This window comes from Scyliorhinus canicula, chromosome 4 (assembly GCF_902713615.1).
Source record: "Scyliorhinus canicula chromosome 4, sScyCan1.1, whole genome shotgun sequence".
NCBI classification, from domain to species: domain Eukaryota; kingdom Metazoa; phylum Chordata; class Chondrichthyes; order Carcharhiniformes; family Scyliorhinidae; genus Scyliorhinus; species Scyliorhinus canicula.
In genome coordinates, this window is record NC_052149.1 from 112,403,387 (window position 1) to 112,428,749 (window position 25,363).

Below are 25,363 nucleotides of genomic sequence, written 5' to 3' on the forward strand. Positions count from 1 at the left end.
CATCCACTGGTTCTCCTTTGTCTAACTTCCTTGTCATTTCCTCAAAGAACTCTAACAGGCTTGTCAGACATGACCTCCCCATAATGAAGCTGTGCTGACTCAGTGATATTTTATCATGCACTTCCAAGTACTTTGCGATCTCATTCTTAATAACAGACTTTAAAATCTTACCAATGACCGAAGTCAGGCTAACTGGCCTGTAATTTTCCATCTTCTGCCATCCTCCCTTCTTAAACAGTGGTGTTACATTAGCCACTTTCCAGTCCTCTGGGACCCTTCCTGCCTCCTGTGATTCCTGAAAGGTAATCACCAATGCCTCCCCAATCTCCTCAGCTATCACTTTTAGGACCCAGGGGTGCAGTCCATCCGGTTCAGGTGATTTATCCACCTTCAGACCTTTTGTTTCCCCAGAACCTTCTCCTTAGTAATGGTCACTGCACTCACCTCTGCCCACTGATTCTCCTGGAGCTCTGGCGTCCCATTGGAGTCTTCCACCGTGAAGATTGATGCAAAGTAACTATTCAGTCTGTCTGCCATTTCTTTGTTTCCTATTATTACTTCTCCAGCCACATTTTCCAGTGGTCCAATGTCTATGTTTACCTCTCACTTACCTTTTATTTATTGTCAAAAACTCTTCTTATCTCCCTTTATATTACTAGCTAGTTTGCACTCATACTTCATCTTCTCCCCCCCTTATTGCTTTTTTAGTTGTCCTCTGCTCACTTTTAAAGGCTTCCCAATCTTCTGGCTTCCCACTAATTGTCGCCATTTTGTATGCTTTTCTTAAGCTTTCATGCTGTTCTTGACTTCCCTCGTCCTCCCCTCAGCATATTTCTTCCTCCTTGGGATGAATTTCAGTTGTGTCTCCCGAAAAAAAAACTCCTGCCATTGCTATTCCACTGTCTTCCCTGCTAGTCTCCTTTTCCCATCAACTCTTTCCAGCTCCTCCCTCATGCCTTTGTAGTTTCCCTTATTGAATTGTAATACCATTACATTTGATTGCAGCTTCTCCCTCTCAAACTGCATGGCAAAATCTAGCATATTGTGGTCACTGCTCCCTAAGGATTCCTTCACCTTAAGTTGCCTAATCAAGTCTGCCTCATTACACATCACCAAATCCAGAATTGCCTGTTCCCTAGTAGGCTCTGTCACAAGCTGCTCCAAAAAAAATCTCTTAGACATTCTACAAATTCCTTTTCTTGGGATCCACTTCCAACCAATTTTGTTGTGAATAACTCAGGCATGGTTAACGAACTGAGAGCTCATATCAGAGGAGATCAGCAAACCCCACAAATCAGCAAACCCCAAATATTCCTACATTTAGCTTTTGCCTATGAAATCTGTTTCTGTTACAGCTTTAGCTGATAATGTATGTGAATAAGAACAGGAGTAGGCTATTCAGCCCATCGAGCCAGTTCTGCCAGTAACATGTTATCACACAGACAAGAAGAGGCAGCACAATTTTTGCTGAACACTTTGAAATGCAGATTCCCAAATAACTCATCTGAAAGAAAGGTTACATGGAGGTCAGTTAGAATAGGTACTTCAGCATTCGAAAAGGCTTGGCCAGCTCATCCCCTCAAACGCGAAACCTGTGACATAGTAAATTTTTCAGTAATGCATTTTATCCTCAGTGTCTGAAGGATGTGTCAACTCAATTGTTAATTATCTTTATTATTGTATATTTATGAGTGTTGGCAATGAAAACTACCATTGTATGCTTAAGGGGAAGTGATGTGGAGTGGTATTGTCACTGGACTAACATTCCAGAGACTCCGTATATTGCTCTTGGGACCCAGGTTTGAATCCCACCACGGTAGATGGTGAAATTTGAAGTCAAGAGAAATCTGCAATTTAAAAAAAAGTCTAATGATGACCATAAAATCATTGTCGATTGCTGTAAAAACCCATCTGGTTCACTAATGCCCTTTAGGGAAGGAACTCTATCATCCATACTCGATCTGACCTACATGTGACTGCAAACCTTAAGCAATGTGTATGACTCTTAAATGCCCTCTAAACCAGGGCAATTAGGGATGGGCAATAAATGTTGCCCTACCAAGTGATGCCCTCCTCCCACGTACAAATTTTAAAAATAATTCCTTTGAGAGCCAATAAATGCCTTTGAACCTCTATTATATCATATGATACCTTATAAGTACATCTATCCTTAACATCAACCATACACGCACAGTGGCCTTGTCATGTATTAAATCAATCATACATTATACTGAAATACTGAACTTTTTCTCTGAGGTCTCAGTAATGAGTGGACAGAAGAATATTTTAATTACTTCATGTTGTTGTGTGTGAATATCTTGTACCTTTCTCTGGGCAGGACGAATTTCGGTTGTTTCTGGCAGCGCTTACTTAGGCTGAAGAGTTTGCGGACGGTCTTTTGCGCCTTGTTGAAGAGCACCTTCAGGCTGGCCTCCAGCTGCTCGTAGCGATGCTGGAGACTGAAGTCCATTGTCCACAGCTGCAGGATGGTCGAAGCGTTCAGGAAATACTCAGTCGGCAGCTTCTTTAGAAAAACCTTGAACTCGTCTGTGTGAAGGGTCAAATAAAACACGGATTACACAAAGAGAAAGAATTGAAGAAGAGAATGTTCACTTTGTGAAAGAACATGTGCGCTGAGAATAAATATACGGGTGTCAATATTATTTCCAAACACTGGGGACATTTCTGAGAGTTCAAATAAATAAATTATTCACCAAACAATTTTGAAATGAAAAACGTGCCCCCAATTCTGTCAGGGTGGCTCAGTTAAAAGGACTTTAGGACACTGAGAATGCCAACTGGCAGCACCCTGGGGAGTCAATTCGCCACATTGCTGACAGCAAACCGTAGAAATCATTCCCCCCTCCCCTCCACACCACACCTCTAAGAATACTTCCAGCTACAGAATATAGTACAGCTGTTATGTGCCTTTTTCACAATTCTTGCTGGAATAGGAGTCCCCGCCCACCATATGCAGCAGTCATATCCTTGCCTGAGGTGTGATGACTCTCAGATTAAATCTGCACCAGTCAGCTCTCCCCCTCAAATGGGAAAGCAGCCTATGGTCATCTGGGAGTACGGAGACTTATCAAATCAAATCAAACCACACAAATTACCATCCAATAAAATTTGATCTCAGACACACCAACGCAATGTTTCTTACATAGGTAAGATGCCCCTCAGTCCCCTTCGTTAAGCAACAAAGGCCAAATAAAGAAGCATGTAAGTTTAATATTCACTCTGAAGGAAGATGTCCCAAAAAATCTACATGATGCACACAATAGTCAAGTGAACTAAATCTATTGTGATATCTCTTTAGCTAGAGGACCTCTCTCCTCCTGTCTACCAAAGCATTCAATGCAGCATTGGGAATCTTTGAGCCTGCTCTCTGCTCTGCTGTGCCATAATGCAGCACGCTTCTGGTAAACAACTCTCTCTTCTGCAACCTTTCCCAGCACCTACTCCAGCCAGAATGCGGCAGTCATTTAAAAATTGCAGGTTGGCTTTAATTGATCAAATAATAGCAAATTAAAATAGCAACTGGAAATAAAAAATAGAATACTCAGCAGGTCTGGCAGCATCTGTGGAAAGAGAGGTTAGTTAATGTTTCGAGTTGAGTACGACTCTTCTTCACTCAAAAATATTTCTCTCTGTTTTAAAGACCACAATTTGGTAACTCCTCAGCCTTTTATAAAAAAGCGACAAAACACCCATCGTATTCATTATGCATTGCAAAACTATTCCCGCTTTGGAGCCACATCCAATTCCACGGCCCATGTCTCAGGATACCTCATATCACCAATATGTACTCGAGGCATTTATTATGCTTCAAAAACATTTCCACATCAAAGGAGTGTCGTTTCATATTTTGAGAACAATCATCATAAATGTTTAGCAATGAAAACCTCGTCTCTATAACAAATGGAATCAAATGACACTTTGCATTAACAGCAACACAAATAACCAATCCTAGCTGTCCCACCACATTGACTCAAAACGCGCTTGTCCTATTTGGAAACACTATGTTGAAGGAAGGGATCTTACTATTCGGGCTCTTTGCAAAATCAAATAGCAAGGCATCTTCCACTTGAACTCTGTGTCTTTTCAGTGCATCATTCGGAGTGTGTATTTAATGACTTATTATTCTCGACACAATGGCGGAACTGATCGCTGCACAACTCAATCTCAAGTCTCTTTATCCAAACTGACATTAGTTAAGCTCCATTTTACGATCAAGCTCAGCAAGCTCTTTTCAAAGGTTAAATGCTACCACCAGCTGAGCTGTCACATTTTAAGCAGTAGAATATACCGGTATTTTATTTTTATCACTGAAACGAGCCGAAGGCTGGTAAAGAATAAAATGTCTGTAAGTGTTTGGATTCCACTGGCGAGTAGGAGTTGGAAATGCTCCAGGATTATCCCAAAGTCTCTTGCAATTAATAATTAATCTTCCTGAGTACTGAGGGAAACATCTGAGGGAAAATCATAAGAGCATCATGCAGTCTTTGAATATTTTTGTTTATTAGTTATACAAATATTAGAGATTGGATAAAATGCCATTTGTGATTGGAGATGGGAGGTCATGTAAAGACACCTCTAGTAATTCATCCAACCAAAGTTACCCACCCAAATTATGAAATGCCCTTTTATTAACGAGCACAAGCCCAGTTTGGACCGTGCGCTGAAATTCATTGGGCATTTTTCACATCACAATTTTTCTGCAAGAGGCCTCGATTGGGAGAATTATTTCTGGGTTATCAAGTCAAGGAACTGCAGAGTACCTTTCACAACCCAATGATCCCTCACAACCATTATTTTTTTCTTGAAGTCTGTTACGTCTATCAATCATGTGGACAGAACGCTTAATGATGGCACAGACTCAGCATGCCTTACTAATATAGCTGCATCTCACAAAGCCAATTCACCATCTCAGCTGACCATGGTTGCACACTTGACTAACAATTTCTGATCATCCCATTGATTCTGGCCTGGAGTGTGCTGAGGGAATAAATTGACTCATCACTGAGATAACAGTGAAGACCTGTTTCTAATCAGTTTGTTGTTACTGGTACCTATTTTTGAAAGTCAGTTGGGCAGGTAGACTTTGTAGAGCATTTGTTCTGTTCAGACATTATGCTACTGTTTCCTTGGTTCTCCCTCCTCCATCTTGAAATGCTACTCACTTTGTTGGACCTTACTCGAAACTGCTCCTATTGTAGAGTTCTGGAACTGAATGCCAGAAGATACCCAAATGTCACCCAGCTTCTTTCCACTCGTGCTATATCCTGCTACGCTGCTGAAAGGCTTGATGCCTTTTTGCATTGGAACCACGTCAAGTGTTAGGAGATGTCAGGAAAAACGTGTGCCTTTGTTGATTGTGGCACATTCACCCCTCGACAGGCTGAGCAAGCAGGCACTCTTTAAAGCAGATTAACTAGATCCACCACTCTAACTGGTGCCTGAATCAAGACCCACTCTTAAAGAATGTGGTGACACGCAACAAAGATTGAGTAGGATCATGTCTGTACAAATATTGTCAAACAGTGTGGCCTCCAGCTTCAGCTGAGTGGTTTGGCATGCTATTGGATTATAGAGAAATTTATGTACAACAGCATTCACAATCCTATTGTAACTCAATCCATCTCTGTGTAATATGAAGATGTAGCCAGACAGTCATTGAATCTCTGATTTCTCAACACTAACATCTCAAGCTTTGGACTATTATCCCTGTATTATCCTCTATTTGGGTTCACGCAAACTCCACCATGAGCTCCCAAGGAGAAATAAATGTGTGTGCTCACCCGACACTTCAAACGCTTTATTGTAGTTGGTCCAGGTGTCTGTTATCCACAGCAGGCTATCCTCCAAGGCTTGGATGTCCATGTAAGGGCAGTTACACTCTGGGTATTTTGATGTGCACTGGCACCAGCAATCATGGTTCTTGCAGATGAAGCTGCCCTCCGAGTTACAGGCAATGTAACTTAGAGCAGCTTCGACAAACCGCTCCCGTAAGTGCTCCGGCAGAATAGTCTGTAGACCTGGAATGAAAAGGAAAATGAAAAGTCACATAATCTGAGCAATGCAGTCCAGGAAGGTCCCGAGTTCACTTATCTCAGCTGGGATATAGGCAGGGATTATAAAACATTATTCATCCAGGGAAAAAGGTTTGGGAAGGGAATCAACCAGTCATTCCCTTTGTTCCAACACTATGGCGATCTTGGTGAAAATGCACAGACATCAAGGTCAGAGGAGGGTCAGGATGGGTAATAATAAATGCCAGCGTGGCAACTTTGGATCAGGTACCAACAGGCTGCCATTGTCTGTGGTAGCCTATTTACCATGAGCCACTGAGAGCAGACAGTACCACTGGAATCAGAGTACAATATAATTTGATAAAGGTTGCATGTGTCTGTGAAGCCGAATTCCAGCAATGGCTATTCTGACATCATTCAACGACGGCTGCCAGTGTCCCATGCTCAGTCAGGCACAGAATAGAATCCATAGAACAGTGCAGAAGGAGGCTATTCATCCTATCAAGTCTGCACCGACCCTCCGAATGAGTCCCCCACGAGGCCCATTCTCCCACCCTCACCCCGCAACCTCAAAACCCCAACTAACCTGCACATCTTTGGATACTAAGGGGCAATTTTGTATGGCTAATCCACCTAACCTGCACATGTTTAGACTTCGAGAGGAAACCGGAGCACCCAGAGGAAACCCAGGGAGACATGGGGAGAATGTGCAAACTCCATGCAGTCAATCACCTATGGCTGGAATCGAACCTGGGTCCTTGGTGCTAACCACTATGCCATCGTACAAGGCGAGCAGTATCTGTGGAACTGCAATCTTCAGGTGCATTAGCAAGGGCTGACTGTGCATATTACCAATCTACACAGGATAACTAGTTCAGCAGAATATAATATCAACCATAGCCAAAATTCCAATGAAAACAAAAAATTCAGGACAATTTCAACCTGCCATTACTGCCCCATCAAAGTACTCTTAATGATTAACACAATGAAGGAAGATATCATCGACATTGCTATCAAGTAGCCCTTACTCACTAATGTGCAGTTTGGTTTCATCAGTACAACTTAACTCCAGACTTCATTACAGCCTTGGTGACAAGATGTGAAATGGAGCTGCGTTCAAGAGATGAGGTGGGAATTATGGACCTCGACATTCCAGCATTATTTGACTGAGTGTGACAGCAAGGAACCCTAGCAAAGTTTAAGTCTATGGGAATGTGGTGAACGTATTGCTACCACTGTACTGTGTTGTATTATGTTGATGCCCTTGTGGGCTCCGCCTGTGGCTCCACCCCCTCAGGGGTGGTATATAAATCTGCAGCCTGTAGGCGGCACTCAGTACAGAGCAGTCGCAAGCAGGCACAGATCTAGCGTATTAAAACCACTGTTCACTTCTACTAATAGTCTTGTGTGAATTGATGGTTGCATCAGGGAAAATGGGGAGATTCGCCACTGATGGCAGTCATAATTAACGCTAAATACGATGGTTATAGTTGTTGGAGGTCAATTATTTCAGTCCCAGATCACCGCAGTAGTTCCCCAGGGTAATGTCAGGGGCCCAGCCATAGATAATTTGGACATTCTGAATTCTCCTTCCGTGTACCCGAACAAGTGCCGGAATGTGGTGACTAGAGTAACTTAATTGCAGTGTTAATGTAAGCCTACTTGAGACAATAAAGATTATTATCTTCAGTTGCTTCATCAATTTTAAAAATAAATTTAGCGTACCCAATTATTTTTTTTCCAACTAAGGGGCTATTTAGCGTGACCAAACCACCTAACCTGCACATCTTTGGGTTGTGGGGATGAAATCCACGCAGACATGGGGAGAATGTGCAAACTGCACATGGACAGTGACCCAGGGCCAGAATTCGAACCCGGGTCCTCAGCGCTGCAGTCCCAGTGCAAACCACTGCATCACATGCCGTCCTCCCAGTTTACTCATCAATGACTTGCCCTCCATCCAAGGGTCAGGCATGGAGTGTTTACTGATGATTGCACAGTGTTCAGTTCCATTTTCCATTTTTTTAGAAATGTAAGTTATCTGTGCCTTCATGGAGCAAGAACTGGACAATATGCAGACTTGGGCTAATAACTGGCAAGTACCATTTGCAGAACTCAAATGCCAGGCAATGATCATCTCCAGCAAGGGAGAATCCAACTGTCTCCCCTTGGCATTACCATCATAGAATCGCCCTCCATCAACATCCTGAGGGTCATTATTGAGCAGAAGCCAAACTGGATCAACAATGCAAATAGCGTGCCTAAAAGAGTAGGTTTGAGGTTGGGAATTCTGCAGCAGTAACTTACCTCCTGACTCCCCAAAGCCTGTCCACCACCGACAAGACACAAGTCAGGAGTGTGATGGAGTATTGCCTGGATGCTTGTTATCACATTGTTGTGTTCAAACTGACTGCTGTGTTTCCCCATATTACAAAAGTAGTTAATCATTTGGAAAGCATTCGGGATGTCTTGAATTTCTTTATTCAATTTATTGTGCCAGTGTGTCAAGTACAAAATCACAAACACATTTTGGAGGGAAATCTTCCATAAAATGCTTAAAATCGAAAGATATTTGGTGCAATATGTTTGCATTAACAGAACAGAAATAGATTGATAAGGGAAATAGTTTGAGTTGTGGATATGGTTTATGCTGCACTCTGCTGATCCTGGCTGCCGTGCACAGATCTGTGCTCACTCAGCTTATTCTCAGGGCTGGAGGGGTGTGTGGACTTCCAGTGTGAGGATGTAGTGCTGTGGTCCTCATGAAAAAGTGGGACATTACTTGCTTAAAGATGAGCTTAACTTTGGGTTGGATTCCATATGAGGCTTTGCTAAAAGAGAATTGATTTGATCAACCAGAGGGACAGATGGAGAGAGGGCCTTACTCTGCTTCTTGGATTGATTCAGAAGGAGAGAAGAAAAGTTATGGAGATGGTGGTTGAGAACATTGTAAGATTTTTTCTCTGATGGGAAGATGCCATGGCACATAATAAGCAGAGCAAACAAGCTTGGTGTAGCCACGAATTCATCATTCCAAAACTCCCTTCGACATGAGGCTGTATTACCACTTACAGATAATGGACTGAGTGTAATAATTCCCAGGAGTTATTACTGAAATAGCATTTTCATCAATAGACTTCAAACTAAATCAATGTATATTATCCCCTTGCATTTCAAAACTCCTGAAGCTTGTTACCAAGATATACTGAGCGAGAATTCAACGCTGACTTGCTGTGCATCTCCTGTGGATAAAGCACAGAAACGAACATTGCATAGAACTGGACTCTGTGGGAGCTGCACAGAACCGAAGAAAGGTGCACCACACTCAAATGCCACATGGCCGCATCCAACTCCTGTTGATGTAACATTGGCACAGAAGCTTTGGCTGACTGCCTGCCAAGCTCAAAGAAAAACAACTATTTACAGGGTAAAAGGGGCAACCCAAGAATGGACCAAATAGAAGCCCATGACTGGTGGAAATAGATAATTAAACAGAAAGGGCACCAGAACACAGGCTTGGGACTTATTCTGTCGGCATATCCAAAAATACCTTCTTTCAAATGGGAGGGAAACATACTGATGTGCACAAAAACCCGGTGAGGAAGACAAGTCATAAAGTCACGTACAACGAAGAAGCAAGCCTTTTGGTCCATCAAGCACTGCTGGCTCCCACAGAGCAATCCAATCAATTCCACTCCGCACTCGATTTTCCACATTCCTGCAGCATTGGTTCCTTCAAGTACTTGTCGAATTTTCTTTTAGAATCATTAATTGCTTCTGTTTCCAACCCCTCATGGGCACTGAGTTCCAGGTCATTACCATTCGTTGCATTAAAATTATCCTCTTCACATTCCCCCTTCGCCTCCTGCCCAAACCGTAAAACTTTGTCCCCCTAGTCCTTGTGCCATAATGGGGCAGTTTTTTCTTGTCAACATCATGCCAAACCACCATAATCTCATACACATCTCTCAAAGCTCTCCTCACCTTTGCTCTCAGGGGAACGATTGCCACTTTTTCCAACCTAACCTTACCAATAAGACTCCCCCATCCCAGGAACCATTCTGGCAAATCTTTTGCATCCTCACATCCTTTGTAAAGTGTGGTGAGTAGAGCTGTTCTAGCTGGAGGCTAACCAGAGCTTGATAAAGATTTAGCACAATTTCCCTGCGTCTGAACTTAATGCCTTTATTTCTGAAGCCCAAGCTACCATATTCTTTGCGAACCATGTACCCGATGTGTTCTTCCGCCTTGAAAGATTGATGCACATACAGCCCCAGGTCTGTCTGCTCCTGCACACTCTTCAGAACTGCGTTATTTAGACTATATTGCCTCTCCCTTCTGTCAAAATGTGTCACCTCACACTCCTCGATATTAAATTTCATTTTCTGTTTGACTGCCCATTCCGCTGCTATCAGCTTAAGTTGCAGGTGATTTATATCATCCCCACTCTTTGTCACTCCTCGAAGTTCTGCACCTTTAAAAAATTCATTTGTGGGATGTGGGTGTCGCTGGTTAGGCCAGCATTTATTGCTCATCCCTAGTTGCCCTTCAGAAGAAGACGGTGAGCTGCCTTCTTGAACTGCTGCAATCCTTCAGGGGTGGCTACACCGAAAGTGCTGTTAGAGAGGGAGTTCCAGTATATTGACTCAGCGACAGTGAAGGAATGCCAAAATATTTCCAAGTAAGGGTGGTGAGTGACTTGGAGGGGAACCTCCAGGTGGTGGAGTTCCCAGGTGTCTGCTGCTCTTGTCCTTCAAGACTGTAGTGGTTGTGGGTTTGGGAGATGCTGCCGAAGGAACCTTGGTGAGTTCCTGCAGTGCACCTTACAGATGGTACACATGGCTGCCACAGATCATCAATGGTGGAGGGTTTGAATGTTTGTATCATCGGCAAATTTTGAAGTTCTTTTCTTTATTCAAAGATCCAAGTTGCAAAAGGAAGTGGGCCTAGCACTAACCCCTGGAAATCACCAATACCAATCATCCTCCAGTCTGAAAAAAATGAGCATTTATGATGGGCCATAACATCCGAGTTCTCTCGCGTATTATTGGGGGTTAGCACAAAGAGGAGCTGGTAAGGGTTTGCACTGCAATTGGCCAGAAATACAAACTTCCTCTGGGCAATTGTCCTGCATTGGGGCCATCAGAAAATGCCATTTAAATTGCAAACTTCGAATGGTACCACCAGGGTTACATCAAGGTTTACTCAGAAAAAGTTTGAAGAATTAACAGTTACTCATACCTCTGTGTAGCTATTGTAAAGTCAAAGTCCGCCACCCCCTCCCCCACGGGATTGCCCCCCAAATCCCAGATGCCCCCACAGGATGTCCCGACAAATTAACCCCGCCCCTCCCATAGATTTCCCCAACATCCCCAAGGAATTTGCCCCCAGCCCCTGGCTAACCATCACCACCCTACCACAACAGTCAGCCCCATCAGATTTCCCCTACAAGCATGGGGATCTTCCCCCTTCGTGAATCTGACTACCTCCCCAGACATGTCCAAAGTCCGACAACATGCCCCAGCCCCAAGGAGCTGCCCTCGTTTCCCCATGGCAGTCCTAATGCACCCAGCCCGACCTCCTCCTTCGTAGGCCTGAGTCGACCCGACCACTGACCTGACCCGAACTCCAACCTCCACTCAGCCCAACCTGCTTTCAGGCCCAACCCAAATCCCCGCAAATCCAACCCCAAACCCACCACCACCTCCGAGCGTGACCCTTTGCACCAAGTTCTGACTGTCTGCCGACTGAGATCCAACCCTCCCCCACCCCACCCAACCGAGGTTCGATGTCCACCCCCCCCGGGAGGGGCCCCACGATGCCGAACACCCACTGACCTTTGAACACATTCCCATCCCACCCAGACATCCAATCCCCCCCCACCCCCCAAACTCTATCCACTTATCTTAGAAACCTACGTCTCCCTAGCCTATCAAAGACCTTCTTAAATTTCAGTGGGCTTTATACATACCTGGATTATGGCAACTAGTGCTGTACAAAAAAAGGGTGTGCCCTCCTTCACTTCAACAGAGCTAGACTTGAATGCTGGGCTTTGGGGATGAGTTACACTGTCTGGATCTCGCCCAGCCTGAGTCAGAAGGTCAGGTGAGATTGGATTGGAAGAAAATTGACGTAAGTAATTGGGTACGGAGTGGAAATTTGACACAGATTGCCATTCAGAGGAAATTAGGACCCTTGGGGAACACCAGAAAAATCATCCTCCATTCTGCAAAATAACCATTTACAATGACTCATTTTCTGTTCTTGAGACAATTTTAATCTACTCAACAATGGATGCAATCCAGCAGCCACACTGCGCCTGAAAAGCAGCTCACCACAGCGCAGCTTGGCCAGTAAAAGCTGGGAGACCCCGCTTCTAGGATCTACCCAGTTCATGAACCCTCACTCATTATAGGCGGGATCACCTTTTAGCAAATCTGCAGATTAGAGTGAGTACCCAAGGTATGCGAGGCATTGGGATCTATCCCCTTCACCTTTGAGACCTCAGGCAAGCGCTATTTAGCACTGGTCCCGACAAACGGGAACCAGATGGAGCGGCACTCATGGAGGCCTCCCAGGGAATTGGAGGCCCCCGGGTGCATGTCCATTCGGCAGGGTAGTACCCTGGCATGGCCATTAAACCCTGGGCATCCTGACAGTGCCATCCTGACACCCTGGAAGTTCCACCTGGGTGTCAGCCTGGCATTGCCAAGATGCTCAGGTGACATAGACACCTGGCAGGGCCACAGCCTAGGTACGACCCTGGCATTGCCAAGGTGCTCAGGTGGCACAGCCAGCTGTCAGGGCACAACCAGGGTGCCAGATTAGCACTGCCAAGGCGTGAAGCTGGCATTTCCTGCACGGATGCGATCTGGCTGGGGTGTGCCCTGCACAGGTGTTGGGGGTTGGGGAGGCTGCATGGGCAGTGGGGACTGTCCACTAGTGCGTTGGGGTTCGGGCATGATGGATTCGGGGGCTTCAGAGATTGGGAAAATAGGTCCATGTGCGGCCTCGACCGTGCGTTCCCCTCTGAGACCCCTTATCTAATGTGAGCACTAGGAAACACTTGGCTAAAGAAGCTCATTATAGGCATTTGTTTCCATTTCGTTAAATCAGGCCCAATGACTCTCCTATTCATGAGTCTGAACTTTGTTACCCTGCTTTTTATGTGGTGCTTTGTCAAACTCTCCTTAAAAACCATATCAGCAACATCCACCATATTTGTTTCATCATTCAACATTTGCTGTTCATAGAATCGTAGCATTTACAATGCAGATGGAGGGCATTCGGTCCATCAAGTCTGCACCGGTCTTTGCAAAGAGCGCCCTCCTTGGGCCCATGCCTTCACCCTATCCCCATAACAATGTAACCCCACTTACCCTTTTGGACATGAAGCGGCAATTTAGCATGGTCAATCCACCTAACCTACACATCTTTGGACTGTGGGAGGAAACTGGAGCACCCGGAGGAAACCCAAGCAGACACGGGGAAAAAGTGAATGGACTGTGGGAGGAAACTGGAGCACCCGGAGAAAACTCAGGCAGACATGGGGAAAGTACAAACTCCACAGTCACCTGAGACCAAAATTGAACTTGGGACCCTGGAGCTGTGAGGCAGCAGTGCTACCACTGTGCCACTGTATTGTGCTGTTGATTTATCAAATAATATGATTAGATTAGCGAAGCACGAGCTGCCTTTTACAAATCTCCTCCTTCTGGTCATCCCTAATGAACTCCAACCTCTGTAAATATCTGTTCAATTTTTTACTGATTATTATTTCTAAAACCTTGCTCACTACTGATGGTGATCTAAATGATGTGTAATTTCTCGGCCAGTCCTGACACCTATCACGAGTAAGGGAGTCACATTTTGAAATGAAATGAAAATGAAATGAAAATCGCTTATTGTCACAAGTAGGCTTCAAATGAAGTTACTGTGAAAAGCCCCTAGTCGCCACATTCCGACGCCTGTTCGGGGAGGCTGTTACGGGAATCGAACCGTGCTGCTGGCCTGCTTAGTCTGCTTTCAAAGCCAGTGATTTAGCCCTGTGCTAAACAGCCCCAGATAGCCCTGTGCTAAACCAGATGAGAGCATAGCAGGGAAACTAACATCAGAGGATGAACTGTAGGTGTGGGGGGGTGGGTTACATCAAGAATTACTCAGAAAAAGTTTGAAGAATTAACACTTACTCGTACCTCTGTGTAGCTACTGTAAAGTCAAAAACCGCCACCCCCTCCTCCACGTGATTGCCCCCCAAATTCCAGATGCCCCCACAGGATGTCCCGACAACTTAACCCCACCCCTCCCCCCTCTGATTCATCCTCTGATGTTAGTTTCCCTGCTGTTTGACCTTTCACATCTTTTGTCCTCTCTGGGGACTGCCATTAGGACTCTTTCCCCTTGGTTTCTGTGGCCATTAGCACCCAGTTTCCCTGGGTTTCTGTGGCTATGACTCATCTTTCATTCCTACTCCACAGTATAAATATTTCCCACTCTCTCTGTCTGTTAGCTTTGACAAAGAGTCATCGGACTCGAAACGTTAGCTCTTTTCTCTCCCTACAGATGCTGCTAGACTTGCTGAGATTTTCCAGCATTTTCCCTTTCGACTCTATCCCTCTCCTTAGCAACTGGCCGAGACAAACCCAACGTGTTTACAACCTTGATGCCATATCCGATCCCAAGATGAATTTCCAAACACCTACCCATGGCGTCACTCAGACTGCTTATTTACACCAATGAAACATCATCAAACATCACCCTTGCCTCAGCACCCCTTCTGCCTGAACCTTCACCCATTTGTTACCTCTAGATTTTACCGTTCCAACACATTCCAGGCCAGTCTTCCATGTTGTACCCTCTGTAAATGCGAGGCCATCCAAAACTCTGCTACCCCTGTCCTCTTCCACACAAAATTCCTATTCAACTATCACCTTTGTGCTCATCAACCCACTTGCCCCCCTGCAAAGCACCTTCTGTTTTCAAATCTCTCTTTGGCCTCACTCCTCCCTATGTCTGTAATCATATCCTGCCCCATGATCCAAGTTATCATCTAAAACTGGCCTACTGAACGTCCCAAATGTTATCCTCCACTACTGGTGGTTATGGCTGGAATTCTCCGTCCATTCGCTGACGGCGGGATTCTCTGGTCCTGCCGGCAGTGTGCCCTTAGCTGCTGGTTTTGCAGGGGTGTGGGATGGCTCCAATGGGAAATCTCATTGCGGGGGGGACATGGAAGCACAGTGGTTAGCACAGTAGCTTCACAGCTCCAGGGTCCCTGGTTCAACTGCCGGCTTGGGTCACTGTCTGTGTGGAGTTTGCACTTTCTCCCCATGACTGCGTGGGTTTCCTCCGGATACTCCGGTTTCCTCCCACAGTCCAAAGCTGTGCAGGTTAGGCGGATTGGCCATGCTAAATTACCCTTAGTGTCCAAAAGGTTTTGGTGGGGTATCTGGGTTACGGGGATAGGGTGGAGGTGTGGGTTTAAGTAGGGTGCTGTTTCCAAGGGCCGGTGCAGACACGATGGGCCAAATGGCCTCCTTCTGCACTGTAAATTCTATGAAGCGGCAGGGGTAGAGAATCCTGCCGCTAGCGAATGGCGCGCAAAATCCTCCATCCTTGCTAGCAGCATAGCAGGGCAGACATGCAACGGGAATCCCAGTATATCTCTTTAGCTGCCTAAGCCTCTGGAATTCTCTCCCTACAACACTCTCTCACTTTCTGCCTTTAAGCTGTTCCTTAAGTCGTACTTTTTTGATCATGTTTTTAATCAACAACCCTAATATCGCCTTATGCAGCTTGGTGCAGAAATTTGCTTTATTACGCTTTTATTTTATGAACGGGCGGCAACAGAGGGAAGTAGACCTTGGAAAATAGGAGACAGGTTTAGATAAAGGATCTGGATCGGTGCAGGCTGGGAGGGCTGAAGAGCCTGTTCCTGTGCTGTAATTTTCTTTGTTCTTTGTTCTACCAGTGACCCTGAGGCCGTTTATTAATATGCAATATAAATGTAAGTTGTTGTTGACATTAAAGCCTTATGAACGTAAACTTTCCTTTGGCTAGGACCCCAATGTTAAGCGATTGAAATGATGCAAGTAACGGACTGATTTCTGCAACATACTTCTGCCCACTATTTTAACAACTTGTCGCAGTTCACTGAAATGGGTTAAAATAACTGAGGAAAGCAACATCACACAGACAAATTTAAGTGCCAGTTACTGTTACTGCATGGTGTGACTTCAACCTTGCAGACTACATGGAAACCAGGCTTCATCAATCAGACATCAGTCTGTATCACTCAACTGGAAGACAGCAAAACCTTCTTCACACTCTCCAGTTTGTGATGAATATTCTCCTCTAAAAATATGGGAGTTAAAATGTAAGATATCAATGTTCTTCCTCAATTGAATTGCCGCTGTACAAATAGAGGTGGCTGTGATTTATGGAATGACAGGACAGGGAACCGCCCAAATGCCTGTGTCAGATTATCAGGTGCCACTTTGTAATCAGTTAACATCCCAAATGTGTTTGATTTCAATGACAGTTGAACTCCTTCACAATATTGTACATACACACATCTGTGTGTCTGTTATATCTCATACTTATGGAATAAAGCATTGTACTTCATTTCATGTGACACACCGTTACAAGACGTAACGCTGCTCACTGGATTATATAAAACACTGACTCTCAGGGGACAGCTCTTAATAATACACCCTATTGTTTAAAATTCTTTTGAAGGCTCCTTTTAGATTTTTTTAGGCAAGACTTTTGCCTGCCCTATTTTAGCTGTTTATATTGAAGAGCTACTATCAACAAATTTCGTGGATGACTATTACTTACTTTCTCTGACTGAAGGACACGTGTGAAGAATCATTGGCCACAATGTCAGTTGAACTCCCTGTTTCTTTACAAATACTGCCATGGTATATTTTACAACCTCTAGAGCAGACATGTGCATCTCTATTATAATTTTTTTTAAATGGCATATCTGACAACAGGGCACCCCACTGAGGTGTTAGCCTAGATTATGTTGGAGAGGGTCTTGAACCCACAACTATTTGATTCAAAGGCAAGCGACCTATCAGTGAGACAAGCTAATACAATTAAAGCAGAACTATTGGGCGAGATTCTCTGGCCTCCCCGCGATGTGTTTCCTGGCAGCAGGAGGCGGCCTGCCATTGGCCGGCAGTGGGATTTTCTAGGCCTGCTGCCGTCAATGGGGTTTCCCACTGAATCCACCACATCCTGCACTGGGAATGCGCCATTCATGGGACCACAAGATCCCGCCAGTGTGAACAGACAGAAACTGTTGCCCATTGTCTGCAGCTCCCAAGTCATTTTCCAATCTTTTCCTTCCTCAATTCATGGACCACAGAAGCTCCTCTCCCTCCTGAAACTTCTGAAATGCTTCACATGGTCAACAATTGGATGCAATAGTGAAGAAGGCCGCCCATCTGAGGCTGTGACAGAAAATTAAGGAGTGTGACTTGTCCAGCAAATCAGCCAGCTGGACTGCACAGCTTGTCAAGAAGAGTCAGAGGCTGAGAACTGAACATTGTTTGTGTGGAAAACAGTAACCGCTAAGATTCAGCAGGCATCTTCGCTTGAGCATATTGGCTGCTTTCCTTCTTAATTCATACTCTGGGCAGCCAGTGTGAATATTCCTCCATTCAATCCCAACACTACCTGAAAATCCCAATCAAAAATATTACAACACCAGGTTAAAGTTCAACAGGTTTGTTTCAAACACTAGCTTTCGGAGCACTGCTCCTTCCTCAGTTGAAAGCTAGTGTTTGAAACAAACCTGTTGGACTTTAACCTGGTGTTGTAAGCCTTCTTATTGTGCTCACCCCAGTCCAATGCCGGCATCTCCACATTATAATCAAAAATAGTTAGACTCCCCCCAGAGCATTGTCAATTTTAAACCGATCCTACACCAATCATGTTGGGGATTCTCAACTTGAGAGATCCAGCAGCATCAGAACACCCACCAGCATTTACAGGTTAGGTCCACGTATGAAGAACAGGCATTCTCGGAAGGTGGCCAGCTGTGTGTTTCTCAGCGGTGTGCCGTTCATTGGCGGTGGATTCTATCTTCCTGATTCTTGTCCATAGGGTTTCCCTTTAAGCCACCCCATGCTGCCTAGAATCCCATGGATGGGGGTGCACTGCCAGTGGGAAAAGAGAATCCCAACGACAGGAGAATTTCGGCCACAATTTCAAGTGAAGGTGACTGTTTTGGGCCAGGGTTTAGAGAACCCTAAAGTGTATCATGGATACAGGATACCAGGATGCTGCCTGGTTTGCAGGATAGGTCTGATGAGGAAAGGTTGAGGGAGCTAAGGCTTTTCTCTTTGGAGCGGAGGAGGATGAGAGGCGACTTAGTAGAAGTTTATAAGATGATAAGGGGGATAGATAGAGTGGACGTTCAGAGACTATTTCCTCGGGTGGATGTAGCTGTTACAAGGGGGCATAACTATAAGATTCAGGGTGGGAGATATAGGAGGGATATCCGAGGTAGATTCTTTACTCAGAGAGTGGTTAGGGTGTGGAATGGACTGCCTGCTGTGATAGTGGAGTCAGACACTTTAGGAACTTTCAAGCGGTTATTGGATAGGCATATGGAGCACACCAGAATGACAGGGAGTGGGATAGCTTGATCTTGGTTTCGGACAAAGCTCGGCACAACATCGAGGGCCGAAGGGCCTGTTCTGTACTGTACTGTTCTATGTTCTATGAGTTTACCTGACCCACAACTTTTAATAGATTGGGGAGCACACGGCCCACTCTACAGGGTGGTGCAGCAGAAATGGAAAAGTATTTTTTAAAGCAAAACAATGTTTACTCTATGAACTCAAGTTACCCTTTTTAAAACTTACAGTGGATATCTCAGCAACCATTAATTCAAATACAACCCACAAAGAATACAACACAAAGTAATCCTTTAAGCTTTCCTTTTAACATCCATAAGACTTAAAACACCTTTTACCAAAAGCACATTAGGTTTACATTCACTACTGAGAACATTTATAATTCTGAATTCACCAAATGATCAAGAGATAGTCTTTTGATGGAAAAGAGAACAGCAGTACACCTGCTTGATCTGGCTTCAGCTCCAACCCTGAAAACAAAACTAAAACACACCCTGCAGCAAAAAGCCGAAAACAAAAGTAAAAAGCTGACAGACATCCCAGCTCCACCCACTGACATCACTGCAGTAATAAACACCCATTTCTTAAAGGTACATTACTTAAACACCCATTTCTTAAAGGTTCTCTCACACGACAGTAACGTTTGGGCATTATTTTAAATTTTGGGCTTTTGTTTCCCGTCAAAAGCAAGAGTTCCTGATAGAATAGAAAAGATAGCAGAGCCAAATCTGTGGGAGATTTTATTACAATTAAACCTTGAATGGAACTTCCAACATCTACACCTCTTTTATCTGACATCCCAATTAATTTGGAGAATTTGGACAGGTCAGGATTTCCTGCAGGAAATGGTTCTAACCGCAGAGCCTGGTAACACCAATCTCCTGCCAATTATAAATCAACCATATGCACCTATAAAGATGAGGGAGAGTCAATGTTATTTCTATGTATTGCCAGTCACTTAGATAATGGCTGAAGTATAACTTAGTTACACATATTCGTATTGGCTCCATAACAGATGAAGGGCAAGATTCTCTGGCCTCCCGACAGCATGTTTCTCAGCTGCAGGAGGCAACCTGCCATTGTGCAGCAGCGGGATCTCCTGGTCCTATCCCTGTCAATGAGATTTCCTATTGAATCCACTCGAGGCCAACGGGAAACTCGCGTCAGGGGTACACCGGCAGCCGGACGAGAAGATCCCGTTGGCATGAACAGCCAGAAGATCGCGCCCAATATCTTTCCCATAAAATGTTTATCAATCTCATTTTGAAAGTTTTCTGACACTAACAGCTTTTTGGAGGTGTGAGAGCTCAGATTTCCATTATCCTTGCCTGCATAAGGCTAAAGTTCAGCAATCCTCAAATTGCCACAAAATCTATAACATTCCTGGAGACACCGGGGCTCCAGTAGCAAAGGTAACAAAGCAAGAACCAGGACTTGGTGTGCAATAGGAATTGGGTCGCAGAAGTTTGAATGAGCTGAACCTTTTGGAGGGAATAGTATGGGAGACCGGCCAGGAGAGCATTGGAATAGTCTGGAGATGAGGCATGTATGAATGAGGGTTTCAATAATAGACAGGTAGAGGCCGAGCTGAGGTTTGGATTTGGATTTTGTTTTTTGTCACGTGTGCTGAGGTACAACAGTGAAAAGTATTTTTCTGCGAGCAGCTCAACAGATCATTAAGTACGTGAAAAGAAAAGGGAATCAAAGAAAATACATAATAGGGCAACACAAGATACACAATGTAACTCCATAACACTGGCATTGGGTGAAGCTTACAGGGGTGTAGTGTTAATGAGGTCAGTCCATAAGAGGGTGGTTTAGGAGTATGGTAGCAGCGGGGAAGAAGCTGTTTTTGAGTCTGTTCATGCGTGTTCTCAGACTTTTGTATCTCCTGCCAGGTAAGTGATGTTGACTTAGGTGTCCTTTTGATGGAGCCAATCTGGAGTCAGAACGTCAGCTCAGTTTCAGAAAGGGCACCAAGATTGCAAACAGTTCTGCCTGGGACAATGGCGTTGGAGAGACAAGACATCAATTATACTAGTATATGCTTTGCAGTCGAAGATGCTGGGTTCAGTTTTCCCAATGTTTAACTGAAGGAGATTGCAGGCAGAAGATTGGATAGCAGACAAGCATTCTGACAACACAGAGGCAGTTGTGGGAGACTTTAGAGAGGCAGTGAAGACATAGAGCTGGGTGTCACCTGTGTACATATGGAGGCTGACTCCAGGTCTACAGGAAAAGTTAAAGAGATGGCCTCAAGTACTGATTTTGGTAGCCTTTAGAGGTACTCATGTAAGAAAGGAAGAGAAACCATTGCTGGAGATGTGTTTTTAAAAATGTATGTATAGGATGTGGGCTTCGCTGGCTAGGTCAGCATTTATTGCCCACCCCTATTTGCCCTATCTAAGGTGGTGGGGAGCTGCCTTCTTGAACTGGCGCAGTCCATGTGGTGTTAGGAAGGGAGTTCCAGGAATTTGGCCCAGCGACAGTGAAGAAACGACGATATATTTCCAAGTCAGAATTGTGAGTGGCTGGGAGGGGAGCTTCCAGGTGGTGGTGTTTCTACGTGTCTGCTGCCCTTGTCCCTTCTAGATATGTGTTTGGAAAGTGCAGCCAAAGGAGTCTCGATGGTTTCTTGTGGTGCACCTTGTAGATGGTATACACTGCTGCCACTGTTTGTCGGTGGTGGAGCGAGTGAATGTTTGCGGAAGGGGTGCCAATCAAGCGGGCTGCTTTGTCCTAAATGGTGATGAGCTTCTGGAGTGTAGTTGGGGCTGCACTATTCCAGGAAAGGTTGCTGCATAAGATAAAGATGCATGGCATTAAGGGTAAAGTAGTAGCATGGATAGAGGATTGGTTAATTAATAGAAAGCAAAGAGTTGGGATAAATGGGTGTTTCTCTGGTTGGCAATCAGTAGCTGGTGGTGTCCCTCAGGGATCCGTGTTGGGCCCACTATTGTTCACAATTTACATAGATGATTTGGAGTTGAGGACCAAGGGCAATGTGTCCAAGTTTGCAGATGACACTAAGATGAGTGGTAAAGCGAAAAGTTCAGAGGATACTGGAAGTCTGCAGAGGGATTTGGATAGGTTAAGTGAATGGGCTAGGGTCTGGCAGATGGAATACAATGTTGACAAATGTGAGGTTATCCATTTTGGTAGGAATAACAGCAAACGGGATTATTATTTAAACGATAAAATATTAAAGCATGCCGCTATTCAGAGAGACTTGGGTGTGCTAGTGCATGAGTCACAGAAGGTTGGTTTACAAGTGCAACAGGTGATTAAGAAGGCAAATGGAATTTTGTCCTTCATTGCTAGAGGGATGGAGTTTAAGACTAGGGAGGTTATGTTGCAATTGTATAAGGTGTTAGTGCGGCCACACCTGGAGTATTGTGTTCAGTTTTGGTCTCCTTACTTGAGAAAGGACGTACTGGTGCTGGAGGGTGTGCAGAGGAGATTCACTAGGTTAATCCCAGAGCTGAAGGGGTTGGATTATGAGGAGAGGTTGAGTAGACTGGGACTGTACTCATTGGAATTTAGAAGGATGAGGGGGGATCTTATAGAAACATTTAAAATTATGAAGGGAATAGATAGGATAGATGCCGGCAGGTTGTTTCCACTGGCGGGTGACAGCAGAACTAGGGGACATAGCCTCAAAATAAGGGGAAGTAGATTTAGGACCGAGTTTAGGAGGAACTTCTTCACCCAAAGGGTTGTGAATCTATGGAATTCCTTGCCCAGTGAAGCAGTTGAGGCTCCTTCATTACATGTTTTTAAGGTAAAGATAGATAGATTTTTGAAGAATAAAGGGATTAAGGGTTATAGTGTTCGGGCCGGAAAGTGGAGCTGAGTCCACAAAAGATCAGCCATGATCTAATTGAATGGCGGAGCAGGCTCGAGGGGCCAGATGGCCTACTGCTGCTCCTAGTTCTTATGTTCTTATGTTCGTATGTTCTTATGAAAGTGAGGAGTATTCTATCACACTCCTGACCTGTATCTTATCGATGGTGGACAGGCTTTGGGGAGACAGGAGGTGAGGTATACACTACAGGATTGCTGGCCTCGGGCTTGCTCTTGTAGCCACAGTGTTTCCATGGCTAGTCCTGTTCAGTTTCTGGTTAATGGTAAGCCCAGGATGTTGATAGTGGGAAGTGAGCAACAAAATAATAAAGCAGAACTATTGGATGGCGATGGTGTCATCGACCATGTCAAAGGTTGAAGTAAGTTCAAGAATGATGAGCATGGATAATGCACACTGATGACAGTCAGAAGAGATTTCATTTAACTTTCACTCGAGCACAAGGATGGCATGCTGGCGCATCGGTTAGCACTGCTGCCTCACGGTGCTAAGGACCGGTGTTCGATCCCATCCCTGGGTCACTGTCTGCTTGGAGTTTGCACATTCTCCCCGTGTCTGCGTGGGTCTCACCCACACAGCCCAAAGATGTGCAGGCTGGGTGGATTGGCAATGCTAAATTGAGCCTTAATTGGAAAAAAAAAGTATTGGGTACTTAAATTTAAAAAAAACATTCACTCAAGCACTTTGGCACTGCAGCGGGGATGGGGTTTTGATGATGAGAGATGTAAATATGGAGTTGGGGGAAAACTGGCACTGATTTGGGAGTTGTCGATACATCAAAGACTTTGGTGAGGACTGGGAGGTTGCAGATGAAGTGACAATTTGCAAAGACTGACGGATAGAGGACTTTGTTAAGGAGATTTGTCAATGATTTTGGAAGAGAGAAGATGAGTATTGAGGAGAAGAGACCAACGTAGGAACTAGGAAAGGAAGTTAGGTGGTTAGCAGATCAATGAGGATGGGATAAAGAGAGCAGGAGGAGGCAATTATGCACAAATTCAGCTTGAAGATGGCATGAGGGGAGATAAAAGAAGAACTAGAGAAAGAGATTGGCTGAAGTAGGTTAGGATTAGTGGACAAGAGGTATTAGGAAGAATCAGTCACAGTTAAAAGATGGTTTCTGTTCAAACACTAAAATGACCCTGAAAGATGGCCCTTAATAATAAAGACCTGTGAACAAGGCCACAGCTTCAATGCAACTGATTGTTGAATTCCTTTTCATTACATTAGTTTTCAGGATTCCGCATAATGTTTTGGGATCACATTGTACAATTAAGATTGTTTATTTACAAAAGCTGAGTGAATGGTCTCATAAATCACATTATAATGAGGACAATAGGTCATGAACCAATCATGAATTGTAGTGAAGCTACATCCAACATCAGATATATTATGGAAAAGGAAAGTAGAGACAAATATAATCACTGAAATGGTAGATTTAGAGATTCTAATATTGGTGGGGGTGAAATTGAGTTTTTGCGGTACAACATTTCTATTCTGCAGAGGTGGGTAGGAATGGGGGTGGGTGTAGGTTGATGCAGTGCCAACCAAGAAATTTTATTTTCAACATTTTCTGTTGCATTTTCCTACACTTGTAAGGTTATTCTTAATCTTGACGGATTTTTTTTGATCTTGTGATGCGCTTTCCCTTTTTCACAAAGGCTTGGATTTGCTGCATAGATAAGCTGCAGAGCTGGGCTGAGAGGTGGCAAATGGAGTTTAATGTAGAGAAGTGTGAGGTGATTCACTTTGGAAAGAAAAACAGGAATGCGGAATATTTGGCTAATGGTAAAATTCTTGGCAGTGTGGATGAGCAGAGGGATCTCGGTGTCCATGTACATAGATCCCTGAAAGTTGCCACCCAGGTTGATAGGGTTGTGAAGAAGGCCTATGGTGTTTTGGCCTTTATTGGTAGAGGGATTGAGTACCGGAGCCATGAGGTCATGTTGCAGCTGTACAAAACTCTGGTACGGCCGCATTTGGAGTATTGCGTACAATTCTGGTCGCCTCATTATGGGAAGGACGTGGAAGCTTTGGAACGGGTGCAGAGGAGATTTACCAGGATGTTGCCTGGTATGGAGGGAAAATCTTATGAGGAAAGGCTGATGGACTTGAGGTTGTTCTCGTTAGAGAGAAGAAGGTTAAGAGGTGACTTAATAGAGGCATACAAAATGATCAGCGGGTTAGATAGGGTGGACAGTGAGAGCCTTCTCCCGTGGATGGAGGTGGCTAGCACGAGGGGACATAACCTTAAATTGAGGGGTAATAGATATAGGACAGATGTCAGAGGTAGGTTTTTTACGCAAAGAGTGGTGAGGCCGTGGAATACCCTACCTGCAACAGTAGTGAACTCGCCAACATTGAGGGCATTTAAAAGTTTATTGGATAAGCATATGGATGATAATGGCATAGTGTAGGTTAGATGGCCTTTAGTTTTTGACTTCCCATGTCGGTGCAACATCGTGGGCCGAAGGGCCTGTACTGCGCTGTATCGTTCTATGTTCTATGTTCTATTTGATTCTTGTCCTGCTGTCGAAATTCAACCCAATTAGAAATATTTACCACCTTCTTCAGGCTGAGATGTTACCTCAGGCCGTATATGTTTTCTCAGATGAATCTACCAGATTCCCTGGCACTATTCAAAGAACAGCAGGATAATTCACCCATTGTCCAAATGCCAGACAGTAGTGAAATTATAATCATCACGTCATTGCTGGGCTATGGGTCTTTGCTAATAACAACTGATAGGCATGTTTCCCAATATTACAACAGTCACTTCACTTCAAAAGTACTTAATTGTAAAGCGATCCTTGAGGTCC

The 25,363-nt window shown here is 44.5% G+C and overlaps 1 protein-coding gene across 10 annotated transcripts in view; it reads right to left on the reverse strand.

The window, feature by feature from the left end:
- Positions 1-25,363, reverse strand: part of LOC119964904 (BMP/retinoic acid-inducible neural-specific protein 3-like) — a 209,894-nt gene that overhangs the window by 56,184 nt on the left and 128,347 nt on the right. For 9 of the 10 annotated variants that reach the window (XM_038795008.1, XM_038795004.1, XM_038795002.1 and 6 more), the window contains exons 6-7: positions 5,802-6,038; positions 2,295-2,547 (exon numbers count right to left, since the gene is read on the reverse strand). In XM_038795008.1, coding sequence (XP_038650936.1) covers positions 2,295-2,547; positions 5,802-6,038 — 490 coding nt within the window. The remainder of the gene's footprint in view (positions 1-2,294; positions 2,548-5,801; positions 6,039-25,363) is intronic. The other variant, XM_038795010.1, reaches the window with a different exon arrangement.